This window comes from Haliotis cracherodii, unplaced genomic scaffold (genome assembly GCF_022045235.1).
Source record: "Haliotis cracherodii isolate W230 unplaced genomic scaffold, xgHalCrac1.p SCAF_10, whole genome shotgun sequence".
Classification (NCBI taxonomy): domain Eukaryota; kingdom Metazoa; phylum Mollusca; class Gastropoda; order Lepetellida; family Haliotidae; genus Haliotis; species Haliotis cracherodii.
In genome coordinates this window covers 5,772,180-5,789,205 of record NW_027266265.1, presented here as the reverse complement: position 1 = coordinate 5,789,205, position 17,026 = coordinate 5,772,180, and the positions used below count along the sequence as shown (strand labels likewise).

At 40.6% G+C, this 17,026-nt stretch overlaps 1 protein-coding gene across 1 annotated transcript in view; it reads left to right on the top strand.

Annotated features, from left to right (window-relative positions):
• Nucleotides 1–2,618: 2,618 nt before the first annotated feature.
• LOC139445688 (uncharacterized) overlaps nt 2,619–17,026 on the top strand; it is a 43,075-nt gene continuing 28,667 nt past the window's right edge. Inside the window, exon 1 of the mRNA XM_071226882.1 lies at nt 2,619–4,180. Coding sequence (XP_071082983.1) covers nt 3,077–4,180 — 1,104 coding nt within the window. The 5' untranslated portion in view covers nt 2,619–3,076. The remainder of the gene's footprint in view (nt 4,181–17,026) is intronic.

The window sequence follows — 17,026 nt, the reverse complement described above, 5'->3', positions numbered from 1 at the left end:
GAGCATCGATCCATGCAATTAGGATACGGCCACATGCATCAACCAAGTCAGCGAGCCTGACCCCCCGATCGCGTTAACCGCCTCTTACGACAAGCATTGGTTGCTGAAAACCTATTGTACCCCGTATATTCACGGGTCGAACTAATTAGAGAATAATCTAAGAGCAACGGGGATTTACGGATAAGCTGTCTCGAGTGAATTAGTTTTGTCTTTGTTTGTTGGTGTGTTGTTTAACGCCAAACTCAATGATCGAATCTGGACCTGACAATCCAACACGCGCATCGATTTACGATTTAATGTATCAACCAAGTCAGCGAACCTGACCAACCGATCCCGTTAGTCGCCTCTTACGGCAAGCATGGGAACCTGAAGATCAATTCTAACCCGTATCTTAACGAGTAAAATTAATTTTGTTCCGAGGATCATTAAGTTCACAAACAGAGATGATCCTTAATTCCGAGGGAGGTTAATCTATAAAATAATAAAATGTAGACAAATTCGTCATAACGTCATAAATAATGGAGGAAGTCATTTTCAATTGTGTTCGGGGGCAGAGTTGCGTCCCTTGGGCACGCCAGAAACCTATGATTGTGGGTTCGAATCCCGGTTATGTTTCTAGGTTTGTCAGCACCATACCCGTGCTCGTGGGTTTCACCGAAGTGATAAACGTCTAAGACCAGCATCTCTTTGGGCTTTCCTCCCACATATAACTAGAAATACTGTTAAAAGCGTCGTTAAACACAACTCACTCACTCTAATGTATTCGGCAATGCGTTCACGTGACCTCTTCGCAAGCAATGAATACAATGGAATAGTCGTTGTAAAGCTCAGCGAGAATTATTGAACAATACATTCAACTGTAGCCATTCTTTATGGATAATACTATCTGATATGCCACATTACTGATTTAACGAATAGGCCTCACATATACCGTTACTTTAAGTATTTTGCCGTTTTACGATCGCTTCAGATGAGCCCTATTATTTCTACCTATCTGCGAACGCTGTTCTGATTAAAGTCTCTGAATGGCCATGAGGTTGATATTCGATCGATATTCTATATTCGATTCTGAAAATCATAACTAATAGATCAAAGCGACAAGAACAGGTCAATGAAATCTCTGCCAAAAATAGACGATTCCGTACATCATAAGCTGGGTGGTTCTGAATCACTATCAAATAGTGAAGATAATAGGTGAATCACTATCAAATAGTGAAAATAATAGGTGAATCACTATCAAATAGTGAAGATAATAGGTGAATCACTATCAAATAGTGAAGATAATAGGTGGATCACTATCAAATAGTGAAGATAATAGGTGAATCACTATCAAATAGTGAAGATAATAGGTGAATCACTATCAAATAGTGAAGATAATAGGTGAATCACCGTCAAATATTGAAGATAAAATGTGCTTAACCTTCCCCACCAATAGCACCCGTCACAAACATATGCACAGGCGTGCATTAAGCGATGTAACTAATGTTTTTATGTCGTAAAAAGAATCAATGAATCAATAGGGATTCAATTACAATGTGATTACCATCCTTCCATTTACCTCTCGATCCTTGACCGTGAATTGTTATCGATTAGCCTGTAGAAGTCTGAAGACGCTGATAATTACCTACAACCCGTGGTCGAGGATCAGGGGGTAATTGCATACCACAAGTAGTGATTTCGCCATCTGTTTCAAACAAGACGCTTTTACAGGAACATATGACATACATTTCTATGATAACAAAGAATTCTAACGCGAAAAGTAAATATTAACTACATTATGAAATTGGGGATTGGTTTTCAGCTTAATTGGCATAATATTTGCGAGCACTCAGCAAAAGTTACAGTTAATTTGAAGAAAATTAGATGTTTAAGTATTATTCAAACCATTTACGAAATTGACGGGCAAAATAAAGTATACACTTGAAAACTGGATTTGATAAAAAAAAAATACAAGTATCAAAACGTTACTATGCTAAAAACATCGCCGAACAGGGAAAATCAAAGATGCAGGACTCAACAATGATACCCGTACAAAATACATCGTCATCAAATAACCATTTTCTATTTCATTTCATTTTAGCGACTAAATATTGGTGTATAGTTTCTTTTACCCGGCAGTATATTTCGCTAATACACAATTTCAGTCTGTTCACAATGGTCCATTATGTAATGTGACACATATTGTGGATTAATTGGTTACTGAAGAAGACAGGCACACCATTTGCTAGCACACTGCACCAGTTGAAGTTACTTTGCTGATATTTGCCACTCCTTGTCGACTACATAGTCGACACGAGGTCTGTGGTCTGTCGCCCATAGCAGCGTGTATCTATCTACAGGGATGTTCACACTAGGAACCTGGTAGTCGGCCAGTCAATGAATACAGGGTAGAGAGAATGTCGCTGGGACTCTGTGCTTGAGAGTCAAATTGTCTCAGAGGCACACAACACCACAGGCAATCTGTTGCGCTCGCCCGAGAACACACAACACCTTTAACGGCGGCAACAATGCAGCCTAGTTGAGCATATGGACAGAGGAAGGATCGATGCTGACGAGAAGTGACTGCAGCAAAGAGCATCGCTGGACATACCTATAGTGCACGGTGGTAGGACGGTGTCGGAGCAGTGTGCAGTTGATGCAGTTGATGCATGAAGCTGGAAGCGTCGACAGGGTTCCTGGAGATAGTGGTGTTTGGTGCCAGCGGTTGGAATGTTCCATTCCATAAACACGCGACAGACAGAGCTGAAAGGATCGTTCGATATTCCCCTGCTAAGGTATAAGCAGTGGAAACACAAGGCGTTATTCAGTGCGATTGTATTTATTTTTTGAGATTTCGAGGTAGGGACTTCCTGTTTGCACACAAGTGAGACGGAGTGTGTGTCTTGGTGTGTATGGTTTGGCTTATGTCGGTGCTGCAGTCATGAGATTAGCTGGTGAGACTTTATCTGACAAAGCTGTGTCGTTACCGAATTACTTATTGTCCCTGTAAATTTTCTTCTGACGGTGTGGTGTCAATGAGTGGATGAGTATTACATTCAACACTGTGTTACTGTGACTGGAAGAGACAAGAAGAACGATGGCCAAGCTGTGTAGGTTTGTTAAACTTAATGACCGGCTGAACGCTCAGGTCTTCACGTTTGTATTGCCTGGAAGGATCGTGCGGGAATTTACGCCAGATTGTTACGCTAAAGACTTTGTGTATGGCTTTCAAAAATGGAGTGTAAGCTTTGTCCGAAGTGATCGTCACATCGGGGTGTTTCTGAAGTTGCTCACGACCTCTCAGGGCATGAAATGTCGTCTTGATTTTACAGTCACTATCCTCAACAGGGACCATTTCACCAAGAATGAACACTTCATTGAAAAGAGCTGTGAGTTTACGACTGAGAAGAACGTTTGCGGTAGGAAAACTTTTATCGAGATCGACGAACTTTTACAAAGAAATTTTATTCAAGAAACTGGTGATGTCATGCTAGAGTTGGAAATGAGAAATGCAGTTTGTCAGTTTGAATGCTTCATGAAAATTCCCAAGGACAACCATGCGTCTCGACAAGGATATGGCGACAGAATGGAATCCACTTACTACACATTTGGTCTGTTTGACTGGAGCGTGTCTTTATTTCCTGACACTAGTTCCATTGAAGCTGATGGGAGCATTGCGGTTCAACTGCAAAGACACACCAGTTTTGACCACCTTTGTAGTCTGAAGTACAGGGTTGTTCTCGGAGAAGAGGGGACGTTTGATTCACGGGAACTGGTACAAATCCTGGATACATCTGGAATAGGCGAACCGTTCACGGTGGGTACCTCTATGTTACGGCTGGCCCAGGGAAGGTCGACCTTGCGTGTGAGGGTAGAGATGATCTCGGTGGTCTCGGTGAGTGAGGTCAACGTCCACGCCTTGAACAGGAACAGGAGTCGCGCCCACCTCTATGACCGGGACAAACAGGCGTGGATGCTGGAGGCGGATACTAGCGGGAAGTACCTCACATTTAAACTTTACTACACGGATATTTCCCACGTGCCCCGGAAATTCAGCCGCTATGTGGCTTGGCACGTGAGAATCTTGACCAAGTCTCAGTCGAAACCACTGACCGCTCTGGACGGTCCGTTTGGCAAGTACTTTGTGCAGCAAGACCTTGACGAGGGCTTTCAAATGAGAACAGATATCCCAGTGGACGAGGTGAGTGACACCTTTTCAAAAATCAATAATTGGCTGGAAAATTGAAATAGACCTCGAACCAATTTATTTCCTCGTGCACCTCTGTGATATATATGTCGGTTATAACAACGACCTTGATATCGCCTGATAGGGCACGGGTGGACCAGTCGTCTGAGCGAAATGTTTGATCGTGGGTTCGAATCCCGGTTCGCCCCGAATGTGTTTGTAGGTTCGTCAGCACCATACCCGTGCTTGTGGGTTTCACCAAAGTGATAAACGTCTTAGACCTGCATCACTTTGGCTTTCCTCCTGACATGCCGTGATATAACTGGAATACTGTTGAAGCTGTGTTAGACCCAACTCACTCACTCTCTGATATATCATATTCCTGACAACGATTCAGACAACGATCTTCTCAAAGGTCCGGGTTAAACTCTGACTTCAGCGATCAATGCTTGTCTTAAGAGGTGGCCAGGCTTGATGCAAGTCATCGTATGCCATGCGGAGATCGATGCACAAACAAACAAACAAATATACTAGATAACGATTATTGATGTTACGGAGGTATGGAAGGTGTGTTTCAATCAAATAGTTAGCTTCATATTGTGCGAACCTTTATATAAGTGATTCAAATATCGTTTTGATGAATGTTCACAAATAGTTTCCTATCTTGACTAATGGCGGTTTCACAGTGCTAGCCCACTGAGATACCATGCCGCAGTTTAACATGAATACCCCAGTCAAACACATAATACTGACTCTTATCCCTTAATGCCAAGGCAGGGCAACAACACATACCATCTATTTGTTTGACGTGGTCGGAGATCGAACCACCGACCTCCCGCTCTCCGGGCAGACGCGCTACCCACTACACTGTATATGTACACATGTACAAAGTGTGAATCAATGAATGAACGCATATAAACTCGGAATGTCTGCCTGACTGAATTCCCTTCGTCATAAAGCACCAAGGCTCCTACTGTGTGTTACAATAGGACGTCCTTCTTGTACATGCTCTACAAGTAATTGAGTTTATAATGCCTACTCGGAATGGCGGCTATGGATTTGCAATAACATTACATCATATCATACAACGAAGTTGGCAGCGCCGGTCTATTTCCTCCTCTTCCTAATCAGCCAAATGCGTATGCTCCATACAATGTGTGTGTCGAATGAAAGAAGACTTGGTTGATTTCACACATAGCCACGCTAGTTTCCCTCGCAGCCCGCGAATGATTCTCCGCAGTTACTGATTAGGGAATGTTTTTTTATCAGCAATAGAGTGCATACACAGAACTTTATATCCCACGAAAGTCCAATCACGTTGATAACATACTTGCTTATGGAAATGGTTGTTCATAGTTGTGGATGTGACACATTTGTGAGGGTAAGAGGCGACCAACGGGATCCGGTGGTCAGGCTCGCTGACTTGGTTGATGCATGTCATCGATCCCAATTGCGTGGGTCGATGCTCATGATGTCAGTCACTGGATTGTCTGGTCCTGACTCGATTATATACAGACCGTCGTCATATAGCCGTAATGTTGCTGAGTGCGGCGTTAAACAACAAACAAACATATTTGTGAGTCAGGCCTTGTTATTTAAGTGATATTTGTTAAAGAACTATTGCAAGTTATGCATATGCAACGCGGACTCGTCTATTAATGAATAACTGTGTAAGTGATATTGATATATTGAGAGGCCTTTGTTAAGTGCTCAATCAAGCCTATTAGGTCGCACTACCAGTGTCAACAAGCACATAAAGCGATTATGTGAATATTCCTCTACGTAGCGTAAGTGGTCTGTAGCACAGGATTAAAGGAGTACTTATTGTGAAGCACGGAGGTAATTGCACATCCAGGTTAACACTCGGTAGATTGATGCTCTCGTAGGCTGCTGACATATTCAGTAGCCGAGTGGTTTAAGTGTTCGCTCGTCACATCGAAGGCCCGGTTCAATTCCCATCATGTATTCAACGTGTGAAGCCCATTACGGTGTCCCCAACTGTTTTATTCATGGAATAAAGTGGCTAAAACTGCACTTTCATGAAACTGAGGCCAGTAGTCATTGTGTCAAACGAGGTATTATTTTCTTCAAGTGATCATTTGCTTCGACTTTCGTGATTCTGTGATAAATAATTGATTAGGAGATGGTGCCACGATTACTTGTCGTTGATAATTTGCCAATATGATCGGGCATGATATGAACGACATGATTTGTCGTCAGGGAGAGTGTGTATTTCAACACCGGACAGAAATGCCATACGTGTTTTCTTTAGTACTGTTTTCATTTTGATTAAGTTGGTATCCTGTTCAACATTACTTTTCTGAGCTTGGAAATATTTTTAAAATTAGATATGTCTCACAATGTACCCACCAAATATCCTATGTTATTTGCAGACATCGAACATGGTATTTGTTGGCTAAGATATGCTCGTTCGTGTTGTGTGACTGTCGCAAGGATCTGTGTAAAACAAGGTACAATATAGTGTCGGCAATATGCTGAATGTGCAGAATATATTTTCAGCAAGGATCTGTGTAACATATGGGCAATACGATGAATATGCAGAATATCGTTAGCAAGGATATGTGTGACATTAAGGCTGAATGCTGAATTTGCAGAACATATTGTTGGAAGGCATCTGGGTCAAATAAGGCGAACTGCTGAATGTGTAGAATTTATTGTCGGCAATGATATGTGTGACATACAGGCAATATGCTGAATATGCAGATTGAATATATTGTTGACAAGGATATGTCTGACATATAGGCAATATACTGAATATGCAGATTGAATATATTGTTGGCAAGGATATGTCTGACATATAGCCTGAATGCTGAATGTGCAGAACGTATTGTCGGAAGTTATCTGTGTCACATAAGGCGAACTGCTGAATGTGTAGAATTTATTGTCGGCAGTGATATGAGTGACATACAGGCAATATAATGAATATGCAGAATATATTGTCGATAACGATTTGTGAACGCCCAGCGTCTGACAAGTCTTTGCATTAAATAATGCTACATCAATATAATGCCAAGTGCCATTCATTCAATTTACATACAACTAATCCAAATTTATAACCTGTACCGTGGTAGAAATACTCAAATTGACTAGAACATAAACAATTGTTTCTTGGCGTACTATAATCAAAATATTGTGATTTTGTGTGTCTGAACGAATATTGATGGTTCCGTGATGAATCCATTCCTCGCGTCCCGCATTGTATAGATGTTGCTACGTCCATCATATTACATGCAATAATAAACGTGATTATTCACACGCACTCGGTAACACCCCCTTGGGACTTCTCCCTGATATTTGTCCGTGCAATCGATACCAGCACTTTGTTATATTTGATGCCAAGAAATATAAACATAAACTGCTCACGGCACTTTTTTTATATTTGATGCCAAGCAATATCAACATAAACAGCTCACACCACGTTTTATATTTGATGCCAAGTAATATCAACATGAACAGCTCAGGCAACTTTTGTATATTTGATGCCTAGAAATAATAACCATAAACTGCTCACACCACTTCGTTGATGCCAAGAAATATAAACATAAACTGCTCACGGCACTTCGTTCATGCCAAGAAATATAAACATAAACTGCTCACGGCACTTTTTTATATTTGATGCCAAGCAATTTCAACATAAACAGCTCACACCACGTTTTATATTTGATGCCAAGTAATATCAACATAAACAGCTCAGGCAACTTTTGTATATTTGATGCCAAGAAATAATAACCATAAACTGCTCACACCACGGGTTTTTTCTATTTGATGCCAAGAAATAAAACCATAAACTGCTCACGCGACTTTTGTATATTTGATGCCGAGAAATATAAACATAAACTGCTCACGGCACTTTTTTATATTTGATGCCAAGTAATATCAACATAAACAGCTCAGGACGCTTTTGTATATTTGATGCCAAGAAATATAAACATAAACTGCTCAAGCTACGTTTTTAAATTTGATGCCTAGAAATATAAACATATACTGTCCACGCCTAGTTTTTATATTTCATGCCAAGAAATACAAATAAAAACTGTCCACGCCACATTTTTATATTTGATGCCAAGAAATATAAACATAAACTGCTCACGCCATGTTATATATATTTGATGCCAAGAAATATAAACATAAACTGCTCACGCCCCCTTTATATTTGATGCCAGGAAATATAAACATAAACTGCTCACGCCATGTTATATATATTTGATGCCAAGAAATATAAACATAAACTGCTCACGCCCCCTTTATATTTGATGCCAGGAAATATAAACATAAATTGCTCACGCCCTTTTATATTTGATGCCAAGAAATATATGCATAAACTGTTCACGCCATGTTATTTATATTTGATGTCAAGAAATAAAACATAAACTGCTCACGCCACCTTCATCTTTGATGCCAAGAAATATATGCATAAACTGTTCACGCCATGTTATTTATATTTGATGTCAAGAAATAAAACATAAACTGCTCACGCCCCCTTCATATTTGATACCAAGAAATATATGCACAAACTGCTCACGCACCAGGCCATCTTTACCATTTCAAACATCAAGGGAAACTGTAATGACCACTTCCAATGCCGTTGAGTAATAATAAGTTGTCAAGAACTGCAAGATTGGTTACAAAACATGATCTACGGGTAAATGTAATGGTTCTACTTGGCGTCAGATGCAGAACGTTACCAAAGATGATTTGACAGATAAGATAAGCAGACTCGTGAAGTGTGTTGGATAAATGACTTCACCGGCAGACGCATACATATCTTGTGGCATGGAACGGTTATTAAACCCATTGTACCGAGGGTCGTTGATTTGATTGAAACGCTGGATGACTTCAGCGTAGCCTGGTGAAGGACATGTCGCCCATCGAAATGTACTTAAGTTTAGAAACTCATAAAATACTCTGGACTCTGAGGTACTCTGAGAATTCTCTTTATAAATCCAGATAATCAGTTTGTATGAACACCTGGTGTCCTAAGGAATTGCCCCTTATTGGCCACTTTCGCAACTGCCGCCGACAACCATTTAATCAGCCTATAAACTTGAGATGTGTTGGGACTGGTTGAAGTGAATAGAACTGTCTCGGATACTCTACAAGTATTACATGGCGAGGTATATTGAGAAACCAGCAACATCGCCGTTTGTTTTATGAGCATGACATGCTAACTCATACTGCCATTCGCGCTATCCTTGTCGCACGTGTATACAACTAAAAGCGACAAAGCCCTTTCCAATTTCCTAAGAAATGACTGCCAAAAAATCGATTGTACGATTGCGACTGTATCATGATCATGCGTTTATGAATCATTATCAAATGGTGATGATGCCAGGTGTTCGCGAAAAGGTGAGCGTATCCTGACCCACCGGTGGCATCTGTCACAAACACATGCAAATGCAAGATTATTGTTCATCTTAAAAAACACGGTATGCAATGATGTTATGAGTTATAATTGTTATCTGTCTTTTTGTATACTGTATGTGAGATCTGACTTCAATTTAATACTTCTGTGTGGTGGTTTTATAGGTTACACGTAAATAGAGAATGTTTGCCTTTTCAAATCAGAAAACATCTTTATCTCATCTCGTTATCTGCAAGCTGCTATTCTAGTCTGGAGCCGCTATGAGTCAGAAATTCATCTTTCATGTCATGAGATGAGACAAACTTGACATGTGATAAGAAAAAGATAATTTTTTTCTTTATTATGTATTTTCTTGTATGATGTTCATGATTTACCCTGAAACCCAATGCGTCATTGAGGCAGAGTAAAAGTATTCAAATGTTTATTTTTTCAAATTCAAGTCGTACCGGCACGAAATATTATTTCACTCGGAGACATATCTATATAATGTTAAGATGCAATATAGTATGTCATCACTAAATATATATTTATAATATCTGATATCGCACAGAAACGATATAAACTTTTTGTTGATACATGTGATTTAAAGTAATGATTTACATAGTCCCCAATGGAGAAGATCATGCCTTAGCACTTTGATCTGTATAGTAGAACAGGGTATCGGCTTCGTGTGTGACGGCAACTTCTGCATCACGGCTACATCACAGAACAAGCAGTCACTATCGCGACTCCTTTGAAATATTGACATGGTTTGCTGTCATAAAACATTGACGATGTCAATAATGGCCCTTTGTAGACATATCAAAATTAGATGAAGTGTCCCGAAAAATTGTCATGTTACTTTCGTATGCAAATAATGTCAGTCTTGTGTAAACATGTTGCGATATGTCTTGAATATTTGAATACCCGTGCCGCGAAAGATTGTTGTATTGGCGTGGCGGTTGCCAAGCAGCCAGACGTTCTGTACGCTCATCCTTGCAAGGCACGACCGCCGTGGCTACTTTAATTGCATGATTCCACATAGCGGAAGTGATGAAGAAACAAAAACGATGAGGTTGCTTCTGAACAGAGTGATGAAACCACTCCACACAATTAAGACATCTTTTATGAGTGTTTCCCCAGAAGGACAATTGGTTTCGCTGCTGAACAAATACATTGCGACTGTAAACAATCCACTGTAAGGGTGATATATCTGTGTAACAACCGACATTACATCTTGGATTCATGTCACTGTAACATAATGAGAAAAATAATTCTTGCTGATAAATTAAGTATCTCGATATGAAAAATGACCAAACGGTCGTTGCGTTTCCTTCATTCCAAATGAAAGGCGAACAAAACACACAAACAAACATATTTATTGAAGATGTGATATAACAGTTTACTTTACTGTAATCAGTTGGGTATTGTTTATAAGACAGTGAATGGGTGAGTGAATATTGTTTGTTTGACGTTGAATGAGTGAGTGAATAGTGTTTGTTACATGTTGAATGAGTGAGTGAATATTGTTTGTTACACGGTGAATGAGTAAGTTAATATAGTTTATTGTACCGTGACAGTGAAAAGTTGTTTGTTACACGTTGAATGAATGAGTGAATATTGTTTGTTTAACGTTGAATGAGTTAGTGAATATTGTTTGTAATACCGTGACTGAGTGAGTGAATATTGTTTGTACACCGCAACTGAGAGTGAATATTGTTTGTTACATCATGATTGAGTGAGTGAATATTGTTTGTATAATATACTTTGTATAATCGGCATATACACAACTTCTGTCCGCCATGTTCCACCAGACCGTGGAATGGCCTAGTGGCTAATGCGTTGCTTCGTCCGACCGGCTTCCCGTGTTCGACTCCTGAAATGGGTACAATCTGTGAGGCCTATTGTTGGAGTCCCTTACTATCTGTGAGGCCTATTGTTGGAGTCCCTTGCTATGATGTGATGGTGACTGGAATACGAGTGGCTGGTAATGTTAACAGAGACTTTAAACCACATTCATTTAACTCTTCTTCTGACTCTATTGTTTTCATTGATTGAATGTGGGAGTACGTATTGTGAGTTAATCATGTGTGTTGTGAAGTGACTTAGGCAGATAACACGAGACTGTAAGTACCGCTGAGGTGTCCTGCCAGGCCTGGCTACAGACAGGGTCTGCATAATGCATGGACTGCGTTACGTCGTGGGAGCCCGCATGGTGTTCGCCGGGGGCAGGGGAGGAGGTGTGGTTATTGTAGTAGCTGTTGAGTTGCCATTGTCAAACTGCAACGGGCACTTAAATTTACACACAGACACTATCCCATACCGTCATGCTTTCATTAAGTGGAAGAAATAGATGTTCGAGTGAGTAATATACCAGCAATATCTAGTGCTGCGGTTGCTGCTGCTACTGCTTCTGCTACTGCTACTGCTACTGCTACCGTTATCTCAACCACTACAACTAACACTTCCATTTACCACTACCACTACTACTACTACCACCACCACCACCACCACCACCACTAACACCAACATCTGCCACTATCACCGCTACTACTACTACTACTACTACTACTACTACTACTACTACTACTACTACTACTACTACTACTACTACTACAACAACAACTACTACTACTGCTGCTGCTGATTCTGATACTACTACTACTGCTTCTTCTTCTTCTTCTACTACAACTACTGATACTACTTTTGATACTGCTACTAGTACTACTGCTACTACTATTATTGCTACTGCTACTGTTACTGCTACTTTTATTACTGCTACTGCTACTACTATTGATACTACTACTGCTGCTACTACTATTCCTACTACTACTGCTACTGCTACTAGTGCTACTGCTACTACTACAACTGCTACTACCAAAACTACTGCTTCTACTACTGCTGCTGCTACTACTACTACTACTGCTACTGCTACGTGTACTGCTACTACTACTCCTCTGCTAAAACTACTGCTGTTACTACAGCTACTACTACTACTACTGCAACTGCTACTGCTACTACTACAACTAAAACTACTGCTTCTACTACTACTGCTGCTACTACTACTACTACTACTAACACTACTGCTTCTACTACCACTACTGCTACTAGTAATACTATTGATACTACTGCTGCTACTACTATGCCTACTACTACTACTGCTACTACAACTACTATAGCTACAACTGAAACTACTCCTTCTACTACTGCTGCTGCTGCTAATTCTACTACTACTACTGACGCTACTATTAAAACTGGAACCGCCTCCGTGGTCTAGTGGTAGAGCGTCCGCCCGGAGAGCGGAAGGTCCGGGGTTCGATCGGTACTTGCTGTTACCCTGTCTGGCGCTCGGCATTAAGGGGCTTTAACAAGGACTGGTCGGCTCGGAGTCAGTATACTGTGTCTGAGGGCATGGTATCTCAGTGAGCTAGCTCTAGAAATCGGCATCAGTCCGGACTAGTACAAGCAGCCACACACACACACACACACACACACACACACACACACACACAAACACACACACACACACACGTCGCTATATAAGCGCAATAATCTTGGACGCGACGTTAAACTCACATTTGCAAACACTCTTTTTACATGACCTGTATCATTACACACATGACCCTGCCAAATGACATCCAGTCTAGGTGTACATCGCATTCCAACCAGAAAACAGCTTTGAGACGTTCTAGAGACACAGAACATCGCCCCTAGGGACCGCTCTCTCGCAACTACCTATAATGATTTTCTCAGTGCTTCTCTATCGATCTGGTATAGGAATCAGATAAACGTCTAGTCGCCCGGACTGCCTGCCAGGCTATCATTAAACCATTAGCAGAGTTAGCTTGGAGGGCGTGAAGCTTCATTTGCTTCAAATGGAACAGGTCCGTGTCACAAGTCGCCCTGGAATACCGCCCAGGAGGATTTGGAACTACCATCGTACAAATATATAAGAAATTATTTTAGTTCGATTATCGATTTTTGAAATTCTCATTAAACGTATAATTTCACTCAAATGTAAGTGTTTAGGGTGCGCTATGACATCATTATCATCATCATCATGATCATAATAATATTGCGTCCCTTGGGCACGCCAGAAACCTATGAGTGTGGGTTCGAATCCCGGTTCGCCCGGATTATGTTTATAGGTTTGTCAGCACCATACCAGTGCTCGTGGGTTTCAGTGGTAAACGTCTTAGACCTGCATCACTTCGGGCTTTCCTCCCACATTAAGCTGACACGCCGTGATATGACTGGAATACTGTTAAAAGCGGCGTTAAACCCAACTCACTCACTCACTCACTCATAATAATAATATCCAGGCCAACGAACCTGATCTTGGTCTTTTTGATAAATCCAATGAAATCATTTATATCATTGAATTTACTGTCCTTTTTGACAGTAATGTGGTTGATAAGATTGAGGAAAAACATGGCAAATATGCAGACCTCGCTTTCGAAATGTTACGCTTGCATCCCAAGTACCAAGTTGTCCGACTCCCCATTGTTCTCGGTGCCTTAGGTTTGGTACCTCCCAATCAGTTGATTGACACTGGGAGAGTACCCGGGTTTGCTTCCATGAATACAGCCCTACTGACAATCTGGGTAATGCAGAAGGCTGCAGTGTTGGGGAGTCTTCACATTCTCCGAAAAGTCCCATTCGCTGTCTGGGCTGCGTGTAGAGGGGGCAAGGGCCCTGAGCTTATGATGAGCCTAACAAGCCTGACTGTGCCAGGATCACCCAAACCCTCTTTGCTGCATTTTATATTTTTAATCTGTAATAATAATAATAATAATGATGATGATGATGATGATGATGATGATATTATGATGATGGTGGTGGTGGTGGTGGTGGTGGTTGCGTGTAGAATGGGCAATTGATGTTTATATATCGACCTAGTAATTTATTTTAGGTTTTATTTTTTTGTTGAACATAGAGAGAATTAAATACATAACCCTAGTCTCAAGTTTACTTGGTATTTTGCCAAGGCAAATACTAAGTGACTGCTGGGAGATAATGTATCACCTGAAGACATTGAAATTGTCTCGCTTTAACAAATCGTAACCACAAGACCACAATCGGAACCGAGTTAAAGCATCTTTCCACAATGTAAACCGGATGAATTATTGAATGCGAACAATTTGTACAATCGTGTTGAATGGAATGCAGCGTTGCGTTCCCGTATAAGCACGAGGGTGTGTTCACAAACAATAATAATCCATAAACCACGAGATATTGACGTCACCAATACTCTGTACTCTCAGGAACAATAAGTTTCGTTTTCACATTTTGTATGAGATAAAAACCACATTGTGATAATATAGACCTAGCTGTGTCCCTTTGCAATATTATTGTACCAGAAGGAAGAATATCAAAATCTTCCCGAAACAAAAAGGTTTAACCGCCATTGCATAGGTTTGGTCTCTCTTCAGGGTTAGTGTTAGAAAGTAACACCGGCTTTAGTCTGATATGTCTTTATGCATGCTGAAAGTACTGTTACATACGTGTGGGAGGTACAACTACGTATGCGTGTGGAATATAACTGCATCTTTGAAGTGTATATAGCTTCATTTGTAAAGTGAATATATCTACATGACTGTAGTGAATATTAATACATGATGCGGGGAATATACCAAGTGTGCCTGGAAAGTTCTGAGCCTAACTAAAAAAGATGGTTTGTACACCCTTAACAATGTGCATGTATTAAGTACAATAGTACTAGTGCTTACAGGATGCATTTGTACCAAATACACAACCAGGCGGCATATTTCTGCAGGTGTCACAGAGATTAAGTGTTCTCTGTTGATGAAAATGGACCAAATTGACTACCGCGCTGTCATCAAGACAAAGGACTGGACATTGTATCAACTGTCGGGGATGCTCTTTACGTTGTCACTAGCAAGAGGTGGCCAGGAGTTCAGGAGGGGAAGTGAAAAACTCGACGATGATTCAATATCAGGATGACCTTTAACTGTCACCAGAAAGGAAAATGTTAATAAAATAATGATATTATTAGGGATGATCGACAACACGTCACATTGCTGTTACAGAGGGCTCTCGTTGGAGACTTGAGAAGATTTCGAGGAAGAACGTGAGCATGACACACGTTTCAACACGCTGACTCCTGCTCAGAAACTATCCAGGTTCATCATATGTCTTGAGAATGAACGTCGCTTTGAAGCAGACCCAGCTGATTTTGTTGACCGATTTGTAACCATGGATGAGTCTTGGTTTCACCACTATCAGCCAGAGACATCTTACGTCGCCTCCTCCAAAAAATCTGTTTTACCAGTTGGCAAGTTGATGGTTTCGGTGTTAAAATTCAGACCATTAATGGTCAACAATATGCTTATTTGGTTAGGCAACTGAAAATTTCAAGGTCAATAAACGTTCATAAAACAATATGCAATCGCAACAAGCTAACATTACCCTCTAATATACGTTCAGCATCGATATTTATTTACAACCCAAATACAATAACCAGCTCTATGCAATCACAACCAACTTATATTTACCACCACTAATTATTTAATATATTCACCGTCACTAACTATTTAATATATTCACCGTCACTAGCTAGTTGATATATTTACCGTCACTAACTACTTCATACATTCACCGTCACTAACTATTTCATATATTCAACTTCACTAACTATTTAACAACCAATATACCATCACCACCAGTAACATCCCCCCACCCGTGAAGATCTGGCTGAGAATTGGTCTTCACAAACCATGCTTGTCGTAAGAGGCGGTCAGAAGGTGGTCAGGCTTGCTGACTTGGTTGGTGCATGAAATCGTAACCCAGTTGCTTAGATCGATGCTCGTGGTGTCAATCACTGGATTATCTGGTCCAAACTCGTTAAGCCTTACACAACAAACGAAGTAACTTCCCCCAGCTATATCATTTACCACAAGTACACACCCACCAACATCATACATTCACCACAAGTAACCGGTTATAACCACATACACATGACCAGAAAATAGCAGAATACAAAACGTCAATATCATGATTGTGTCCTCGCCCACGAAATGAGTTTATTTGTAAGGTCAAGCATTGCTAACATAAAGAAATCTTGATAGTTTACTTTCGGACGAGGAGTCAATTGACGCCTTTCCAAATGCCCGAAATATTACTTTAGCTCTTTCGATTTCAAGCATGATCAGCGTTCTCATTGTGTTCAACGGACAAGTAATATTGCAGCCCAATCCATTGTAAGCAGTTTTCGTGACATTCTAGGAAGTCACATATTTCAGTAATTATTGGAGGCGCCGGAGTTCGTTACGTCCATTCTATCAATGCCGGTGGTCTTATCAATAAGCAAAGTGGCCATGCCCAGGGGGGATTCCTGAATTGTGACATCAATAAACAGCTGTCAGGGATTTTAGGCTGTATCGGTGATGAACCTTCCCCATTCGCTTCCAGGCTGCTGTCTCATCAAATACAGCTAACGGTGTTTTCATTTCGAGATGAAATTAAAATTGGATTTTTAT